At 41.6% G+C, this 21,310-nt stretch overlaps 1 protein-coding gene and 1 pseudogene across 1 annotated transcript; both read left to right on the top strand.

Annotated features, from left to right (window-relative positions):
* The first annotated feature begins 181 nt into the window (after positions 1-181).
* On the top strand, positions 182-1,612 carry LOC122659054 (uncharacterized acetyltransferase At3g50280-like). The gene has a single exon (XM_043854211.1). It carries the CDS (start codon positions 212-214, stop codon positions 1,610-1,612), a length of 1,401 nt encoding a protein of 466 aa, XP_043710146.1. The 5' UTR covers positions 182-211.
* Positions 1,613-19,266: 17,654 nt separating this feature from the next.
* Positions 19,267-20,765, top strand: LOC122659056 (annotated as a pseudogene).
* Positions 20,766-21,310: the final 545 nt, after the last annotated feature.

Here is a 21,310-nt window from a genome sequence, read left to right on the forward strand (position 1 = left end):
AAGTGTAGAGTAGTGATAGTAATTGCCCCTTTCTCTGATGTTTCCTAATTCTCTATTTTATTCTTAATTAATCTAGCACTCTAGCCTTACCTACCACGCTCAGGAAGTTGTAGAAAAGAGTGAAAAACTGCTCATCCTATATTGGGGAAGGCAAACAGAGCATTATATCATTCTGTTTTGGTGAAGCAAGTGAATATCGAACCAGTAATTAATGGCGAATTATCCAGCCGTTCGGCACATCTCAAGATGCTCCATTAAACCAGAGAGCATTCCAGAAGAATCAAATCAACCTTTTCACTTGAACCCATGGGATCTCTCCATGCTTTCCTCACATCCCATCCAAAAGGGTTTTCTCTTTCCCAAACCTCCCCCAACCAAAAACCCTTCCGTTACCATCATCGAACACCTTAAGGATTCCCTTTCCCGCACCCTTGTCCACTTCCTTCCCCTGGCCGGCCGCCTTGTCACTCATAAACAAGAAAACCCACATTCTTACTCTGTTTCTCTGGATTTTAAGAACAACCCAGGAGTGGATTTTGTCCATGCTGTTGCAGATGTGACCATGGCAGATATCCTCTCCTCCATTGACGTTCATCCCATCGTTCAATCATTCTTTCTTCTAGACGAAACTGTCAACCACGATGGCCACACCTTATCTTTGGTGGCTGTGCAGGTAACAGAGTTACTGGATGGAATTTTCATCGCATGCTCCTTCAACCATATCATCGGTGATGGGACTTCTTATTGGCATTTCTTCAATGCATGGGCTGAGGTTTGCAGGATGTTAAAGGGAAAGAATGATAGCATCTCACGCCCACCAGTTCTCAAACAGTGGTTTCTCGATGGCCATGGCCCTATAATCAATTTACCTTTCTCTCACCATGATGAGTTCATTGACAGGTACAAGCCACCTGTGGTGCTCAGAGAGAGGTTTTTCCATTTCTCACCACAATCCATTGCGAATCTCAAAGCTAAGGCCAACGAAGAATGCAAAACCAACACCAGCACCATATCCTCCTTCCAGGCCTTGTCTGCACTTGTTTGGAGATGTGTGACACGGGCACGCCGCCATCTACCCAGTCACCAGAAAACAAGTTGCAGGTTAGCCATCAATAATAGACCAAGACTGAACCCACCATTATCACCGGACTACTTTGGAAACTGCGTTCAGACTGTGAGCGCAACCGTGACTGTTGAAGAACTGCTCAGCCATGAAATTAGGTGGGTAGCATGGCTATTGCACGAGGCTGTGAATGGGCATAATGACAGTAAAGTGCGGGGGTGGCTGGAAGGGTGGATGGCGAGTCCTTTCATTTACCAGCTTAGCAATTTCTTTGATCCTTGCAGTGTTATGATGGGGAGCTCACCCAGATTCAACATGTATGGGTGTGACTTTGGGTGGGGAAAGGCAGAGGCTGTTCGAAGTGGGTTTGCAAATAAGTTTGATGGGAAAGTGTCTTCATACCCAGGGCGCCATGGAGTAGGAAGTGTGGACTTAGAGGTGAGCCTTCCACCAGAGTGTATGAGTGCCCTCGAGTCTGACCCAGAGTTTATGGACGCGGTGTCGCTTTCCCACCGCAACCACCACCATCACCACCAAATGCATTATTAATTTGCAGTTGTTTTCAAGCCACAAAGAAGCATTATTGCCAATTGCCAAGAAACAACTTGCAAGTCTAGAAAGTAAAGCATTAAGGAATGCACGTTTTATTAATTGTAGTCAAAGTCCATCTAATGGGTCTGTTGAATGGTCTACCTACTACTCTATTAGTTTACAAAGGAATATATCACCTTCGCATTACAAAATGAGTGTTTCTCTTCCCCTTACATGGTTACATTGCCCCCCTTCCTTATTTTTTTTCTCATCTCGTGGGTTGTTTTTAGAGTAAAAAAATATTATCCTCCGATTTAGATTGATCGATACTTGTGTTGTGCTTAGGGTTTGAATTTTATTTTATGGAAAACGATGTTGTGTATGGGTGTGTATCTACGCCCAAACGTAGTCCCGTGCAAAAACCACCGTATCCCTAGACCTTTCCACTTTTGCAGGGGCATGCACTTGCGCCCAGATACAACCCGACAAGAAAAGACTGCCATACATCCCTAGAAAGGTGGAAAGATCTAAGGGTGCAATGGTCTTTTCGCACAGTCTTTTCCCTAAACAATAAAAGGAGAATAAAGAACACTATCTCATTGCATGGATCCATTGACGTAGGAGCACATCAAATTACCATCCTAACCCATGAAATAAAAATCCCATCCATGTTGATGAGCCTATATGTACACTCATTGGCCCTTGTGTTAGTGCAGGGGCTATAGGATTAAGCAACAATGTCTTGCCCTTTATTAAAATATAATATAAATAAAATATTCAAAAATATCATCTACTCAAAATCCAGAAATGCTATTTTCTCAAAATAGTGATGGTATATCTATCAAGTAGCAAGTTGTTTTTTGTTTTTTTATTTTTGATGAAACAAAGTGTTCAAGTAGCAAGTTGTTGAACTGACATTTTGTGGTTAGGTAGACCTAGAGTACTTGGTTTGTAGCAAAACAAAGCTTTAGAAAAAATCTAGGACCGTTGAAAGGGTCCATGGATGTCTAGACATTAAAAGATTGATCATAATCATCTCACAATGAGACATGTGGTAGATCCCCTATAAAATAAAATAAAAAAGGGAAAAAGAAATGTTGTTTGATCACGTAGTTACTTGGAGTCTTGGACCAACTGGTTTTGGTTCATCAGACAAATGGAGTTAGATTTCACAATTTTCATTTTGATTGTTTCAAAAACTTGATTTTTTTTAGGTAGAAGATTCTTTCAAATTTGAGTGCTACTTGTACTTGTCTGATATTTTGTAGTCTGGAATCTCGACCGAGCGAACTCATCTAATTAAAGTCCTTTCTTGCTAATCAAGAAAGCCAAAAGAAATATAACTGGATTTCTGACTTAAGGGGGCTACACGGCAAGCAATGCTTCCTTAAAATTAGGCTTGTCAATCGGTACGGTTTCAGTAATATGGTATGGTTTCGATATGGTACAAAAAATAGGTACCCAATATCGATACTGTATTGTACCATTTAGGAGTCCTATTTTCAATCCCGCAATCGTACCACTACGATATGGTATGAAAATGATATATAAAATGATATGCACACGGTATGGTGTGAAAATGATATGCATACGGTACAAAAATGGTATAAATTCAGTTTTTAAAAAAAAATTGATATAAAAATAATATAAATTTAGAAAAAAAAAAAAATTAAAATGGTAAGGCAATACTCCATTGTCGATCAACAACTAAATCCTTCATTGTTCTGTTTAAAAATAGTATAAATGCTGCACAAGCTTTGACCTGCTTCACTACCCTTTTTTTCATTATTTTTTTTTTCTTACTATGAAAAAGAAAAAAAAGGAAAAAGTATGAAACAGAACAGTGAAGAACACACAGGAGCAGAGGAGGGAGGAGGGTTCTGGTTAAGTAGAAGAATCCAAGCAGATTTGATATGAGAAATTGGGAATTAATTGAATGCAGTATTTGGATCCTGTAAATTTGGAAAGTTTTGAAATACCCAGAAAAGAAAAAAATTAAAATGATAAGGGAATACTCCATTGTCCATCAACAACTAAATCCTCCGTAGTCCATTCCTTCCTCCCTCATGGAAGATCTTTTCTTTTGGGTAGAATTGCTTTGATTGATTCTCTTAGGGATTTTAGAATCTAGACTTTACAGATATAACCCTTGACCTCCCTAAACCAGTGATGAACTTCCCATGTTTGGAACATTTATAACGAAAGAGGGAAGGAAAGAGAATCAACTGGGAATGTGGTGGCAGTGATTGGGAGGTAACTGAGAAACTGTTGTGAACACGTCTTTTCATTCAAAGTTTCAAAACCTTAACTACAAAATCTTTAGAACTGATGAATGATAAGAAATGGGTTATTAGAGAATCAAGATTTACAGTAATACGAAGACAGAGAGAGCGAGAGATGAAGATTTAAACAAGAAAAAAAACCCAGATCCAGTAAGACGAAGCCAGAGAGAGCGAGAGAGAGAGACAGAGGAAGATAGAGAGAGCGAGACAGCGAGAGATCGAGACAGCGAGAGATCGAGACAGAGAGAGCGAGAGCGATTCATTGTGTACCTGATAAATCTCCGCCGTTAGGGTTTTCGCTGAACTGAAGAAGACGACCTTTGTGAGAGGAGTTGTGTTTAAACTTTGAAGAGGTTAAGGTTACTCCATTACTCCATTATTGTGAGACTGAAACCATGAAAGTCGAAAGCGTGAGAGGTTAAGCCGTTAAGGAATTAGGGATTTAGGGGTTATGAATTGATTTTACAAATATACCCCCAAAAACGGTACGGTTTCGGTATAATGGTACGGTAACGGTACATATCGATGATATTGTATCCAATACCAATATCGTACCATACCATGATCAATACCATTTAACTGTATCGTATTGTATCATTTTTGCAACTATGCGACTTGATACGATTTTACACAGGCGATTTCAATTTCGGTACACGGTTTCGATTCCAAATTGACACCCATACTTAAAATAAGTAGATTCAAAGACTTGAGAAGACTTGGACCAACTGGTTTTGATTCATCAGACAAATGGAGTTATAAAGACTTCACAATTTTCATTTTGATTCTTTCAAAAAATTGTTTTTTTAGATAGAATATTCTTTGAAATTTGAGTGCTACTTGTACGGTTGTGCCAGTCTCCTGTCTTATAGTCTGGATTCCGGACAGAGCAAACTCATCTAATTAAAGTTTTTTCTTGCTAATCAAGAAAGCCAAAAGAAATATAAATGGATTTCTCATTTAAGGTTTTTTTTTAAAATGACTATTTTCTTTCTTGTAGTCTAAAATTGAATTTTCAAGTGGGGAATGGTGATCGATAAAACAAAATCAATTGAATTTGAAATCACATAAAAAGCCTGAGGGATTTGAAATCCAAAATTGAATTTTCAATTTTGAAATCTCAAACATAGGAAGATCTACCTAAACTGATATCATGTTAATTTGATAATATGTAGATATGAGGCTAAAATGGCTTGTCTTTCCATTGAAAGATGATAGACTATTTATACATAAAATAATAAGGATATGGTGGCATGATTGCCTCCCTAATCTGGGGGTTGGATTTCCTAGATTAATGTATTGTAATTGTACAATTCAAATTCAAATATTATACACTCATACATTCCAAAAATATCTACAAGATATGACAGAATTTGATGCCATGCGTTGACATAAATAAGAATATATATTACAAGGAAGACAGAGAAAATCTACATATCAGGTTGTTATCGATACCTTCGCTAGAGTATAATTTTCTTGTTCATAGTTTCTGGGATGTTTCCAAGTTCTCTATTTTTTTTTTTTTGATGGAATAAAGAAAATAGATAAAAAGATTAGAAGTGTACAGAGTTGTTGAGGCAGGCATTCCTAGCCATATTCCTAGCTATAGTTAGACAAAACTAATTACCATCCTTAATAAAATTTACATCCTGGATTTGGTCAGATATATCTAGAAACTCTTTAAATAAATTCAACGGCCATGAGCATTTGGTTGGAGATGGAAGAGTATCAGTAATGAGCTTGTTGTCACTCCAAACTTCTTTAATCTTCAACCCAATGCAGGTAGCATGATCAAAACCTTTGCAGATCGTTAAAAAGAGTGTTGTTAACTCGTCTGAGTGGTGAGTAGTCCCTGTATCAAAAAACTTAATTCTGCCATCTATAAAAAAGAAATAGGATCATCCTGCGAAGTTTAGTCCAGTAATATAGTGTCCTGCACAGATTAAAATAGGAAAATTGAGCATGGATAAATTAAAACAGGAAGTACTGAGCGAGATAGCTTCATTGTTGTCAATTACATCCAAGGACGAAAAAGAGGGAGGGAGCAAGTTATGATCATTGATCCATTTGTGGGTGCAATTAATCACCCACATTGGATCAGCCTTTTGTGAGGCGATCACCACCTTGTTTTTGGCTGTCCAAATAAAATAACATGTTATGAAAATCACACCAAAAACCCAAGAGACCAGTTGTTTATCCGACCTGAGATTAAAATAAAAAAACAGACAGAAAGATTTAAGATTATCAAAAGCCAAGGAATCAGTTCTTAGCCCCAAAGGTCCTGCCGCCCAGATGTGTTTAACCCAATCACAAGATATGAAAATGTGCCATGAGAATTCAACATCATTTTCACATAGAGCACATGAGGAGTCAATCTGGATCCATTTCGATAGAGTGGTCTTAGTAGGAATTCCTGCATTTAGCAAACGCCAGAAGAACTTAAATTTTGGGTGAATCTGAATTTTCCAAAAGAACTTCCACCAAGCAAGTTTAATAATAGAAAAATTATTAGTGTAGGTGTAGCGGCCGGAGGGTTGCTGAGGGTGCACCTAGATTTAGGGTCTAGGACCCATGAATGGTGCCCCTCTTTCGCAGAAGGGGCGCTAATTTAACTCCAATGACTCAATGGATGGTCTGCCCCAGATCTCTGGGTAAGTGTCAAGTTACGGGCTGGGAAGGTGTTAGCCACCCAGCAACCGCCCGACCGACGGCCGGTCTTCCTAGACCAAACTCTATTGTGTACTGTTGTTTTATACATATTATGTACCTAATTAAACTAAATTTTTTTTTGAATATTTTTGATTATCTTAATTGAAATTTATGAACCTAGTTAGGCTAATTAAGATTAATGTTTTAATCCTGATTACTATCACTAGGCTAGATGGTTATATACATTATGCATCTTAGTTAAGTTAATTAATTGATTTTACCTAAATTAGAAAGCCTAACTCTATGGTCTAAAACATGGTTGACTGTAAAAAAGAAAACCAAGTCTAATTATATCATGGAGAAGGACAATTATATTGATAAGCAAAACAGCTTATAGGCCAAAATAGCCAAAATTACGAAAATGCCACTAAAGGGCCAAAATATGTACAAAGGCATGAAATCATATTTAAATGCTGTAAATAAGCAAAACATGATTAAATAACATTAACATCACGCATTTGGATCATCAAGAGCACATGAAATGGCAAGGAAATGTGGGGTGGTAAAAATTACCAAAATGCCCCTGTTATGGCAAACATGTAGAAAATGCATGATAATTCATGAAAATGCTGACTTATGCTTAAAACATGTTTATTAAATGTTAAAACATGCAGCAAAAGTAACAGGATCCTTTCCGGGGTCCTAAGCAAGGTTTGGTCACAAAATAACCAAAATGCCCCTAAGGGCAAACTGGCAAAAGTGTCAAAAGACACTCAGAATCATTGTAGGCATCGAAAGTGATGTTAAACATCCTAAAATGACTGAACACACCAAATGATATTTCCAGAATGATAGCCTAGGCCCATGTTTGGTAAATTACCAAAATGCCCCTAGAGGGCGCAAATGACTTTGTATGCATATCTATCAAGCATGATGGTCACGTATGCATATGAAAACATCCTAAACCATTCTAAAACAGCATGTCATGCATAAAAACATTTTTTTTCTATTTTTCTAGAATTTTTCATTATAATTAGAAAAATGACATTTATACCCCTAAATGAGGTGGGAAACGTATACAAAAACTATCTGTAGACGCTGATTTTTTGTCACCCCCTGATTGACAATGATGACAACGGGACATGGACGATGGACGACGCACTCTCCCTCTTTTCAGACCCAAAGATACCTAACCCATAAGACCAAGAACCATGCTGAGCACAAAATGGCCCATTTTAGACCCAAAAACAAGGAAAAATGGCACTGCGCTCCCACGACGCCGTGGACGCCTTCCCACAGCACCATGGGCACCTTCCCACGACACCGTGGGGATGTGTACCGGATTTCCACGGTACCATGAGGGGGTGTGACATCAGCCTGCTGACGTCACCCACGGCACCGTGGAAAAGTCCCCCACGGCGCCGTGGAGGACTTATCCAGCCAGGAGAGAGAAAGGGTCCCTCCCTATAAATAGGAGGGTCCCCTCCCACATTTTCCAAGGAATTTTGGGTGGAGAGACCCTCCCCAAGTGATTCCTAGCCTCTTTTCCCCCCTTTTTTCACCCTCATTTCCCTTCCTTCTTTCATGAGTGTGTGAGTGCTTGAAGTTTTCTTGTGGCGGACAGATCCTTCGATTGTCCCTATGAGTATAGAGCGCTTTGGCTCCTTGGCTTTGGTATCCCGTCTGTGTACGGATAACCATCGAAACTCCTTTGTTACAGACGTTATTCTGTCTGTTTACTCTTTTCCAAATCACCCGAAAGAGCCGTTACTCTGCCGAGAAAGAAGCAACGTCGGTCCATTCGTCCATCTCCCCTGAGCCAGGGGCATACAACCATACAGGTATAATTATTGCATTTTTGTTGATCCAATGTAGTCCTTTCAGATTTTACCATTTTAGTCCGTATTTTTCACATATATAATGTAGTTTATTATGCTTTAGTTCAATTCATAGCATCTGGATGTAGTTCATAATATCCCCCATCCCCGTAATAAGAGAGAGACAACATTCGTCCTTATGTAGCATCTAACACATAGAGACCGGCTTCGACCGGGTGAGGTGGGTGCCTAACACCTTCCCACACTCGTAACCTGACCGCTTACCTAAACCTTTGGTTGGACCATATGGAGTCACGTAGCCCGATTCCGCTCACCACGGGTAGGGCTACACTTAATGGGTCCTAGGCCCTAACCCTAGGTGGCGACTTCTCATTGTATTAGCATATTTTAATGCATGATCCCAATCCCCCATTTATCGATATCATACATTGACAATGTTATCCACATCCATACACACACACATGTATCTCCCAAAATCCGATGTCGTCATATACCACAAAGGGCGAGGGCAGAGGAAACCTTCGTCCCGAAGGACCGCGGTACTTACACTATCAAACATGCATGTCAGTGGATAATGATTCCATAAAATCAAGCATGATGGAATATGCATTCCATAATTTTTTTGTGAATTTTTATGCATTTATATTATTTTTAATATTTTCTAAAATGCTAAAAAAGAAGGGAAAACAAAGAAAAATACAAAATCCCCATCACAGATCCGAATTGGATAAAACCAGAGCCCATTCCCACTAATCAAAACATGATCTTTAACATGGTCATAACACTTTTGTCCAAATACCCACCCACATGTTCAGATTTTACATAATCCGAAATCCTTTACAAGGGCAAAAATATCACAAAAAAATGATTTGGAGCTTGAGAAAATTAATGAATGTCAAACATAGTGACAAGCATCATCCCTAAAAATTTCATATTTTTATCACTCTTGAATTATTTTTAACATTTTTATAACTGAAAAACAACCTTTGTTGTAAAGAAAATCAAAACAAATACTTAGAAACAAGTAAAAAATATGGAAAAATACCCTTGAAGCGTGGAAGTGCCTGGGCTCAGCTTGAGTAACCTTTTTTTGACTGTAAGTATCGTCGGAAACCTCCCAAAGCCGCTCCAAGTGTGGTTGCTCCGAATGGCAAGAGTGGTGAAGAAGGGGTATTTACGGAATTTTATATCGGTAATGGAGCATAACTTATGGATAAGAAAACCATGGATGGAAAGAGGGGATCAAGGACTACGTGAAGGTAATTTTTTACTAATTTTCCTCTGCCCCTAACCTCTATAAAACACCTCCTATTTATAGGAAAAAAGTGTTCGAGGAAAGGTCTCAAAGACCCCTGGTACATTAATGGCTAGGATAAGGAGTGATGGGCTGGTTTGCGTGTGGCCAGGCTTGCTACGCAGCCTAGGCTTGCGTGCGCCTAGGCCTACTGGGCAGGTGGGCATGGGTGATGGGTCTTGTGTGGCTCAGCCTAAATGGTGGGGCTTTGTCCCCTGCCGACAGTTCAGGTGGGTCGGGTCAGGCCGGGTTGATCCGGTCGGGTCAATCCGGTATGACTCGGGTCGGTCAACTTTTTATTTTATTTTTCTCTCTTTCTTAAAGATTCCATTTTAAAGGCCCACATTCAAATATTGATATCTTCCAATCCGTGTGGCCGATTTTGACGTGCCACATATTGCCGCGAAGGTCTCAACCCGTACTTTTCAGCCGTGTGACAGATATGGTTGGATTTTGCCCAAAAATGGCACGGATATCGAGGAAAACACATAAATGGTGTTTCACACCGATCAAGGTCCAAATGATACCAAAATTACATGAAATTTTACGTGTAAGCACAATATGACCAAATAAAGTTATCCAAATGATTTCAGGTCACATCGGGTGGCTCGGGTACCAAGAACCATACCAAGGGCAAAACGGTCATTTTCACAAAAATTACCCGATTTGGCCGAAACTTTACGTGAAAACTTAATATGACCAAATGAGGTCATCCAAAGTATTTCGGACTAAATCGGGTGGTCCAGATACCGAGAACCGTGCCAAGGGCAAAACGGTCATTTTCATGAAAGGTGTTGGATTTGGGTGAAACTTCAAATGTGAACTTTAAATGGTTAAATACGGCTATGTTAGGGGTTTAGGCTCTATTTGGGACAGTTTGGTTACAAAAAGTGGGGTAGGGATAATTTGATAATTCTTGCCATTCAGTCACCACACGAGTTACGTCCTTGACCATCATTGCCTAGACACACTTCCAATGTGTCAAAATGTGGTGTCTACAATTAGAAATTGAGGTTAGTTCATGAGTTGCTAATTTAGTGGGGAAGGTACCATTTTTGGCTTTTATGCACCACCACTTATCCTCAGAATCAGTGATATTCAAAGACTGTTTATGAGAAGACTATATGGGAGGGATGCAATTATTAAGAAGTTCTGAGTGCCAACTAGTACCTTGTAAAAAAGAACTAACTAACAATGTTTTGTCAGAGTGATTTATCGAAAAAGTATTTGAGGTAGATAGATTACCTGATAAGGCTGGAACCCATTTATTGAACCAAAAGAAAGTGGTATTGCCATTACCAATTTTTTAAATCACTATCTTCTCCAGATCAGGAATAAGATGTGAGATGCTATTCCAAGTCCAATAGCCTTTCCTAGTCCTAGTGGAGGGGTCAAAGAACGAAAGTTTGGGGAAGTACGTGCCTTTGAGCACTCTGGCCCACAAAGAGCAGGGTTCAGTGATTAGTCTCCAGCTGAGCTTAAGGAGAAGAGCTTTGTTATGGATTTCAGCCTTACGGAAGCCCAATCCCTCGGAGAACTTGGGGGTACACATTTTATCCCATGAGATAAGAGTAGTTTTCTTCTTGTTCCTACTACAATTTACCAGCCAAAAGTTAAGACACAAATAATCAATTTTGCTACAGGTTTTAAGCAGGAACTTAAAGCAATTCATGAGGTACGCCGGGGTTGAGGTAAGCACAGATTGAATAAGCACACTGCAACCGGCGTAAGATAAATGATTAATTTTCCAGGATGCAAGCTTCCTTTGCATTCTAGCAATCACCCTCTCAAATTCCATATCTTTGGACCTGCCATGAAACAGATTAGTGCCTAAATAAATAGAATCCTTTTGCCATTTCCTTGATGCCAATGAGGGAACAGAGGGATTGTCTAGTATCATTAGGCACATTTCTGCCAAAATGAATGCCACTTTTGGACAAATTTATTTCTTGTCCAGAGAAATCAGAGAACAGATCTAGGATTGCTTTTATGGTTAGGAGATCATCGGGGGTTGCCTGACAAAAGATGAATATATCAGCAGCAAAGAGGAGATGGGATATTTCAGGAGCAGACCTGAAAATCTTGATACCATGAAACATATCTAGGTCACGGTAAGCAGACAGAAGTCGAAAAAGGACTTCCATGGCCACAATGAACAGATGAGGGCTCAAAGGGCATCCTTGTCGAATACCCCTGGATGCATGGAAGTTCTCAAAAGGGCTACCATCCACCTTAATGGAAAAGGGGGTCGAAGATATTAAAGCAAAAATTAATTTGGCCCATTTTTCACCAAACCCTAGAAAATAAAAAATAGAAATTATAAGATCCCATTCTATCCTATCGTAGGCTTTAAACATATCAATTTTGATGGAAGTAAATCCCAGCTTACCACGAGTATGATTAAGAAAGTGGAAGATTTCCTGTGCTCTAATGATGTCATTGATTTGCCGCCCAGGGATAAAAGCTGGCTGAAACGGGGAAATAAAAGATTGGAGTATACCCTTGAGTCTAGTGGCCATAAGTTTAGCAATAATCTTATAAGTTACATTACATAAGCTTATGAATCTAAAATCGCCAACAAACGTAGCATTTTTCACTTTCGGGATCAAACAGATTAAAGTATGATTGATTCCATTGGGAATATGGCCAGAATTTAAAAAATCTAGAACTAAATTTAGTAAATCCATGTGAACTAGATCCCAAAACTTTTGAAAAAATTTGGCATTAAAGCCATCAATTCCAGGTGCTTTTAAAGGCCTAATGGAAAACACAACATTTTTAACCTCATCTAAGGTAGGAACAGAAACAAGAGAATCCAACTCCCCACAGGGGAAGGCAGAGGGGAAAAGGCATTCAACAAAACTAGCATCTAAAGGGTTGGTTGAAGTGAACAAGTCTTTGAGGAAGTTGGCAAAAACATTAGCAATAGCTTTAGGATCATCAACCGTTTGCCCATGTTCATTCCAGATGAAATCAATCCTCCTTTTCCTTAAATTGGTCTTGGTGATAGAATGATAATATTTGGTATTTCGACCATCCTTGATGTAACAGTGTCTAGATTTCTGCAGCCAGAAAGTTTCCTCGGCATCGAAGATCCAACCCACTTTCCTATTAATAACTTTTAGAAGGTCAAAATCAAGAGAAGTCCCATTAGATATAGTAAAGTAAGAAGAAAACAGTTGATTTTTCAAAGTGGACACATGTCCGAAGACCTCTTTGTTCCATTTTTTCAAAGAATTAGAGAGAGATGAGAGTTTGTGACTGAGGTGGTCATTGGGGAAAGAATTCCAGGTGGATCGACAGAAGGAGGAGAAATCAAGGTGATGCACCCAAGCTTGATGAAAATGAAACACTTTTCTGTAGGTTGGGCGATTACCAGAAGTCGAGAGGAGAATGGGATTATGATAAGATCCGAGAGGGGACAGTTTAGAGAGTGAGGTAAAAGGGAACTGATCGAACCAGGTGTTGTTGGCAAAGGCTTGGTCTAAGCATTCTTTGATGAGTTTTGGGGGTTTTTGTCTATTGGACCAGATGAATTTTGATCCAGGCAAAACCACTTCATCTAGGGAAAGCTCATAAATGATATCTTGGAGAACTGAGCCAGAATTAGAGAGGTGGAACTGGGACCCCCCCAACTTTTCAGAAGCATTAAGAATTTCGTTAAAATCTCCAATAATGCAGAAGGGATGATCCAAGGTCCTAAGAAAACTCAACAACCTTTTTCAGAAATGTAGGCGGTCCATTGGCTGTGGGGCGCATAGATACAAATCAATCAGAACTGCACTGAGTTGCAATCAGAGATGAAGAGAGTCTAAAAGTATTATCCATAGCAGTATAAGTTAAGATTTTCACATGGGGTTGGGCTAGAACCCATAATGTTACACTCGTACCCTAAAAATCCCCTCATCTCCCGGGGCAATCCAGACCTTACCCAAAGGGCAATGCCTTATGGCTATGGTCAACACTGATGACCTTGAACTGGTAATACCGTAGAAAGGACCCCCTCGAAGACTTGGAAGTGTAGGCCAAAGCCCCACAACTTTCCTTGAAGTTTGGGCAATGACAGCAGCACCGGAGTCACGAACGGACTCACTCTTGTTGAATTTGTTCGAGGATCCGCTCGTGCTGTCATCAGCTTTTTTAAATTATTTTCCTGTGGGACCCACATCCCCATGGCCTAGACACCCTAATTGAAACTTTGGACCTTATGGGCCCCTGCCCTCACCTTTGCTTGGTTGAGTAGGCCATGAAAGTGGGCCCACAAGGCCTAACTTAGGTAATTAATGGGTTTTATACACCCTGGCCTAGACCAAACAGACCCTAGTGGACAATTAAGTCTTATGGACTTAGAGTGCCCCCAAACATGACCTAATGGACCTAATGGTTATACCTAAGGCCAAACAAGCCCTAAGACCTAAACCACAACCCATTTAAAGACCTAGGGCCACTAAGTGATTGGGGTACCTAAACCAAACACACTCTAAAGCCCATCTAACCCCTTAAAGGATAGGAAAACCCTCTCTTTCACTTATCTCTCCCCCTCCCCCATAAACCGTGGAGGAGAAGAGACAAGAGAAGGAGGAGAAGGAAAGAAGAAGGAGAAGTAGAAGTAGAAGAGGAATAGGAGGGGAAGGGAAGAAGGTGGAAACCATGCAAAGATGGCTGGCAGCTTCACACCTCCTCCCAAGCTGGCCGGACCCAAAGGAGAAGAGAAAGAGGAGGAGAAGAGATGGAGAGAGTGGCTGGAAGAAGGAAGCTCACCAATGTAAGCTCCCCAAACCTAGCTCTCCCCCATTTCTCTTTGTTTTGTTGGTTTCTTGAGCTAAGGCTAACCTAGGGTTTCATTTGGGACTCAAGGTGAAGCTCGGCCCTAGTTGGGAGCTCTAATGAATGATGACCTAGGCCTCTAAGTGCTGCAATTGCAGCCATGGCTAATGAATCCATGGTTTGAACCTTGAAACCCAACCCTTGGACCAATGTGAGACCCAAACCTTGTAGGATCTTGGATCCATAAGGTGAGCCTAAGATCGAGTGACCCTAGGAAGGCTTAGACACCCACCCCATGACCCTGAGGTGCTAAGGAGCTCCAAGCTTCAAGCCGGAGCTGAAGCCCTCTGCAATCTCGGAAGAGACTGCCGACGGACGAACGACCGGATCCATCTATCGTGGTACCGCCCGTCAGTCCACCCAATACAAACCATGTATATTGGCCTGAGTGGACGAAGGCATGGATTCACTCTGTTTGCCTCCGCCTGGGGCCTGTTGCTCTCGGGTCGGTCTCAGAAATTGAACGGATGCAGGGGCGGACCCAAGAAGCACATCCGCCCTTGGATCCGCTCCCCTTTATGGTTGTCTCAGATGTCGAACGGATCAGCGACCGGATTCAAGTAAGAAGATCTGCTCGCTCTGATTTTATCCTTTGGCCTGAACGGAGTCAAGGGAGGATTCACCTCTGCTGAGACCGCCCATGAGTTCGCTCGTGCTGTCTTGGTTGAAATCTGATTTTAGCCTTGTGGGCCTAGTATGGGACCCTTCTTTGCATGCTTTAATGATTGTTTTTGTATTCCTAGGCTATCCAACTCGATGGTTGGCGGGAAGCCCAAGTGAGATTCATGTCAACCCCACAGTGGGTTCTGGGTGATTTTGTTGGGTTTGAATATTATATAATTGTTAACCTTAAGCATGCTAGTATATATTTATAAGCATCGTGAGCATTGCATTATTATCCAAATGTGATTTGTTATGAATATGATAGCATGCTCACCATTGTAGCATGCTCACCATTGTATCGGGCTACGGTGCCGGGTGTGCCGATACCGGAACCCCAATTTATTTAAATTATGAAAATTGTTATATGCCATCCTAATATGTATGTGTCATGCCGTGCTGGTACCCGGGTACTAGATGGAATGAGACGTTGATACACCCGGAATACCTTTCGGGACGATAGGACCTGCATATAGTATATCTGCGGCTAGGATGCTTGTTCCCTTATGCTACGACCTTTGCCAACAGGGGTTTATGTGTTAGATAGTGTGAGCACCTGTGGTCTGTGGAGGTGGGAGAGGCTAGGACAGGGGTAGTGATGGCTATCGGGGTTTGCCAATGGGTGGTCATGATGGCTTCTACAGGTGCAGGTCCCTTCGTGATAACTGAGGTTTCACTGGGGCGATAGGATATGTGACCCTCAGTGTCTCCCGAGTTATCACAGTAGCATATACTTGACCGATAGAATTGTGTGTTAGGTGAAACATGAATCTAACATTAATATGCATCATTCTGATTGATATTGATTGTATGATGTATGTGCATTCCCCTTTGCTCCCTCACTTGCTAGTGTAGTTAACCCCGTTGCACAACCCCTTTTTAGTTGATTATGCAGGAGGTACTACTTGGATGAGCACCGTTTGATGTGAATCAAGTGGGACCAGCGGTTGTGACTTGGATGTAGATGTACACCCAAGATTGGTGTCCTTGTGGCGATTATTTATTATTTAATTTCTGTCTTCATTCCATAATCATGTATAAACTGTATGTCTATGTATAGGAAGAGTAATGAATGGTTACTTATGTTAGAATTGTAATGTGTTATCATTAGAGAACCGATATTCTATAATTTCACATGATTTAATTTAATTTCGCTTTAGCTAACTCTGTATCTGGAACGATTTATTTCTTTTTGTACGTTCCTTTCTGTTATCAAGATATGATGACAGGGTGGACTGTGGCTCGGGACACTGTATCTACGATCCTGGTAGGTGTTGGGATGATGTGTAATTGTCCTAGTCATACCTCTATGTGACAATATTTATTACATCTAGATTGAGACTTGACACATAATCCCCCGTTCTTTCCATGGGAACCCATACTATTTTGAGATTTCACAGACACATAATTTGTAAACGGGTGTTTATGCTGCAAGCTTTCATGGTTCACACATTTAGTTTCACATAGGAACACAACTTCAGGTTTAAGTTTTTGTAGGTGGAAATCAAGGCATTTGTAAGAAAATTTATTATTTAATCTCCGGATATTCCAAGCAAGCAATAACATAGTTAAGCAAGCAAATAGAGGAGCAAAATACATACAGAAACGGTATATTTTTTTAGCCACAAAGGAATGACGCAGGGCACGACGATTAAGGTCCCAGATACAGTATGCAAGACAAAGCAGCACTAGAAAGAAAACACAATAATAATTAAAGAAATACCGAGATAAAGTAAGAAGACTGACCGGATTAAGTGAGACCGGAGCCACCGTGGAACCATGATCAAGGCTAGACGAGAAAATAGGCCGAGCGATAGGAACCGAGGGACCTCTGGGAAAGTCAGTTCGCCTCTCGTGGAGCCAGTCAAGCACCAAAGTAAAGAAAGATGAAGGGTCATAGGACTGAGATAATGCACTTTCAAGTGCCACCCGGAAGTCTAAAAATTCGCGAGCCAGCGAAGGAGCAACAGGGGCAGGGGAGAATTTTAGCTTTTTGGGAGTGGGTCCATCAACAGGATTCCCATCAAAGAAGCTGAGTTGGCCGACATCCTCAACCGAATCAATCGGGTTGGAAGTGACCCCAAAACAGGGGTCCAGATCCAAAGGTGGCGGTGTATTAGACACAAGAGAAGATCCAGAAGCCATAGAAGAACCAACAGGAAAGGCCATCAAAGAGAGATCCACTGGGAGGAGGACAGAGTTGGGTTCCTCAAGCAGAGACGAGATGAAGTCGTCTGGAGGAGAGATACTATCTCTACCCGTAGTTTCTTCAGAGGGCAAGACAACCACAGGCAAAGAAACATCATGATCGAAACACCCAGCATTTAGACCAATCCCAGTGGTGTCCAATTCAGAAACTTCCCAGTCCATCTCAGCAATCACAAGTCCATGATCAGCAGCAGCCGAGGATGAGTCTTCTCGTACTTCAGTAATTATCGGCTCCGGAGGGTTCACAAAAGTAGAACCAGAGGTGATGCACAAAAGTAGAACCAGAGCAAGTAGCTTCCTTTGTTGGTGAAGATAAGTCCTCTAAGCCAGTGAGATTCATCAACAGTGGATTCATAATTGCATTATCAAAGAGACCCCTCGGAGGATCAACAACAGTGCTTTTCAAACCGGCAGAATAAGGGCATACATTAGTACGTAGTGTGGCTTAGCCTTCCACAGAGGCCACATATTTGAAAGGCTTCGTATGTTAAAGTAACCGGAAGAAGATCACCCCTGTTATTTCGAATTTTGGAGTGAATACAGACCGGCCGTTTCCACTGGATGCTAACTTTGACACGAGCAACGTTGTTGGGCAGCCCAAGATCAAATTTGAGATACATATTCACCACCTTTCCCACACAGGACATAGCTTGTTTGATAGTGTCATACGAGAAAGCTTCTACTGGCACTGGGCTGACTTGAATCCACACACTGATATTTTCCCGTTCGTTAGCATAGAGGACATCATCCAAAGCATGAGGTACCAAGTGTATTAGGGTTTGCTCACACCACCAGGGACACATGGAGATCAGCAAATCTCGCGCTGCCATACAAGATACATGGACAACGAACATCCCTTCCGCTATCCAAGTAATGTCAGTGACACCAAGAGGAGCCCACAGCCTAAGAAATTGACTGCAAAGCGAATCTGGTGAAGGTTTCGGCAGGCCAACAGAGAATCCAAACAACACCGGGTGGTCCAGGGTGTAGAAGCTGGACTGATTTAATTTTCCCATTAACTCCTGCGGCTAAAACCTCCTAGTTGAGTGTCCATTCAGAATCCATGGAATTCTCCTCAACAGATCGGGTGCGATTAGAATTAGTAGTCCAACTCATCCCAAAATCCAACCGGCGACGGCTTCGGTATGGGCGTCGAATAGCAGAACCAGCCGATCCCCGAAGAGAGCTGTGAGGAAACATAGAGAAACAGCAACAGGCATACATGAATGCAAGAAAATATAGTAACACTGGCAAGACCCCACAAAAAGGATCAAACCAAGTAGAAAGACAAAGCACAACGAAAGAGTAAAACCAGAAATAGCAAGACTCCAAAAATGGAATCAAATTAACAGAAAATCCAACAAAAGCAAGAAGAGCATGTCCCAGTATGGTAGGAGGCTCATCAAGCGGGAAAAGAGGAGAAAACAACGTCTCAGTGCAGAGACAAGAAAGGAACAACTTAGGAGATGAAGGGAGAAGGGAAAATGGGAATGAGAAGCGACAGTAGAACATCAAAGGTCCAAAAAGGCCTTTAGCCCGATCTAGTTCTCACGGTGCCCAATCCCGCTTAATCCGCCAGCGAGGAGGAGAAGTAAATAAGGTAGTTGGGGAGGTGGCGAGGTTAACTAGATCAATAAGTGGGATTAAAAAGACTTCAAAGGACGTGAAGCATGTTCGCTGCAGCATAAAAACCTTCTACGGAGGTGGAGAGCTTCCCCAGTATTTCCTTTTTATTCTTTGATATTCTTCAGTTTTTCCCTCCTAGTTCTCTATTTTATTCTTAATTAATCTAGCACTCTAACCTTACCTACCTGCACTCAGGAAGTTGCAGAAAAGAGTGAAAAACTGCTCATCCTATATAGGGGAAGGCAAACAGAGCATCGTATCACTCTGTTTTGGTAAAGCAAGTGAATATCGAACCAGTAATTGATGGCAAGTTATCCAGCCGTTCAACACATCTCAAGATGCTCAATCAAACCAGAAAGCATTCCAGAAGAATCAAATCAGCCTTTCCACTTGAACCCATGGGATCTCTCCATGCTTTCCGTACATCCCACCCAAAAGGGTCTTCTCTTTCCCAAACCTCCCCCAACCAAAAACCCTTCCATTACCATCATCGAACACCTTAAGGATTCCCTTTCCCGCACCCTTGTTCACTTCCTTCCCCTGACCGGCCGCCTCGTCACTCATAAACAAGAAAACCCACATTCTTACTCTGTTTCTCTGGATTTTAAGAACAACCCAGGAGTGGATTTTGCCCATGCTGTTGCAGATGTGACCATGGCAGATATCCTCTCCTCCATTGACGTTCATCCCATCGTCCAATCATTCTTTCTGCTAGACGAAACTGTCAACCTAGATGGCCACACCTTACCTTTGGTGGCTGTGCAGGTAACAGAGTTACTGGATGGAATTTTCATCGCATGCTCCTTCAACCATAGCATCGGTGATGGGACTTCTTATTGGCATTTCTTCAATGCATGGGCTTAGGTTTGCAGGATGTTCAAGGGATAGAATGATAGCATCTCACGCCCACCAGTCCTCAAACGGTGGTCTGTCGATGGCCATGGCCCTATAATCAATTTACCTTTCTCTAACCATGATGAGTTCATTGACAGGTACAAGCCACCTGTGGTGATTAGAGAGAGGTTTTTCCATTTCTCACCACAATCCATTGCGAAGCTAAAAGGTAAGGCCAACGAAGAATGCAAAACCAACAACAGCACCATATCCTCCTTCCAGGCCTTGTCTGCACTTGTCTGGAGATGTGTGACACGGGCACGCCGTCATCTACCCAGTCACCAGAAAACAAGTTGCAAGTTGGCCATCAATAATAGATCAAGACTGAACCCACCATTATCACCGGACTACTTTGGAAACTGCGTTCAGACTGTGAGCGCAACCGTGACAGTCGAAGAACTGCTCAGCCATGAAATTGGGTGGGCAGCATGGCTATTGCACGAGGCTGTGAATGGGCATAATGACAGTAAAGTGGGCATAATGACAGTAAAGTGCGGGGGTGGATGGCGAGTCCTTTCATTCACCAGCTGAGCACTTTCTTGGATCCTTGCAGTGTTATGATGGGGAGCTCACCCAGATTCAACATGTACGGGTGTGATTTTGGGTGGGGAAAGGCAGAGGCTGTTCGAAGTGGGTTTGCAAATAAGTTTGATGGGAAAGTGTCTTCATACCCAGGGCGCCACGGAGTAGGAAGTGTGGACTTGGAGGTGAGCCTTCCACCAGAGTGTATGAGTGCCCTCGAGTCTGACCCAGAGTTTATGGACGCGGTGTCGCTTTCCACCACCACCACCAAATGCATTAACTGCTGTTGTTTTCAAAGCCACAAAAAAACATTATTGTCAATTGCCAGGAAACAACTTGCAAGTCTAGACAGTAAAGCATTAAGGGATATGTAACTGAAATTATAATGGGTCCGGTTGATTTATCACCCACCCATTACAAAATGAGTGTCTCTTCCCCTTACATAGTTACATTGCCCCCCTTCCTTATGTTTTCTCCTCTCGGGGTTGTTTTCAGAGTAAAAAAATCATTATCCCCCGTGGGTTTGCTTGGCTCGTTTAGGACGATCTGCTTCGGTCACAGAATCCCAAATTCAAGTCCTCACGAGTGAAGCGTTATACGGGGTGGGGTAGAGGCTTCGTATAATCGGAGTTTTCCCTTGGGCTTGAACCATAAACTCGAGTAGATTCAAGGGTTTTTTGGTTGATAAAAAAAAAAAGAGTAAAAAAAGCATTTCATCAAGGGCAATTTTCTAGCTCTCCAAGATAAGAAAAAGAATTAGGTACGTTTCAATTTATTTTACATTTAGGAGGGATTTGTGAACCCTAGGATGGAGGGTGAACCGTCCTCTATGGGTGGAGGGAAACTTGGTCCTTTATGAATCGAGTTTCCCTCCGCCCATGGTAAATGGGATTCGATTCACCGCAGGGAAGGAGAGAGT

This window comes from Telopea speciosissima, chromosome 4, assembly GCF_018873765.1.
Source record: "Telopea speciosissima isolate NSW1024214 ecotype Mountain lineage chromosome 4, Tspe_v1, whole genome shotgun sequence".
In the NCBI taxonomy this organism is placed as follows: domain Eukaryota; kingdom Viridiplantae; phylum Streptophyta; class Magnoliopsida; order Proteales; family Proteaceae; genus Telopea; species Telopea speciosissima.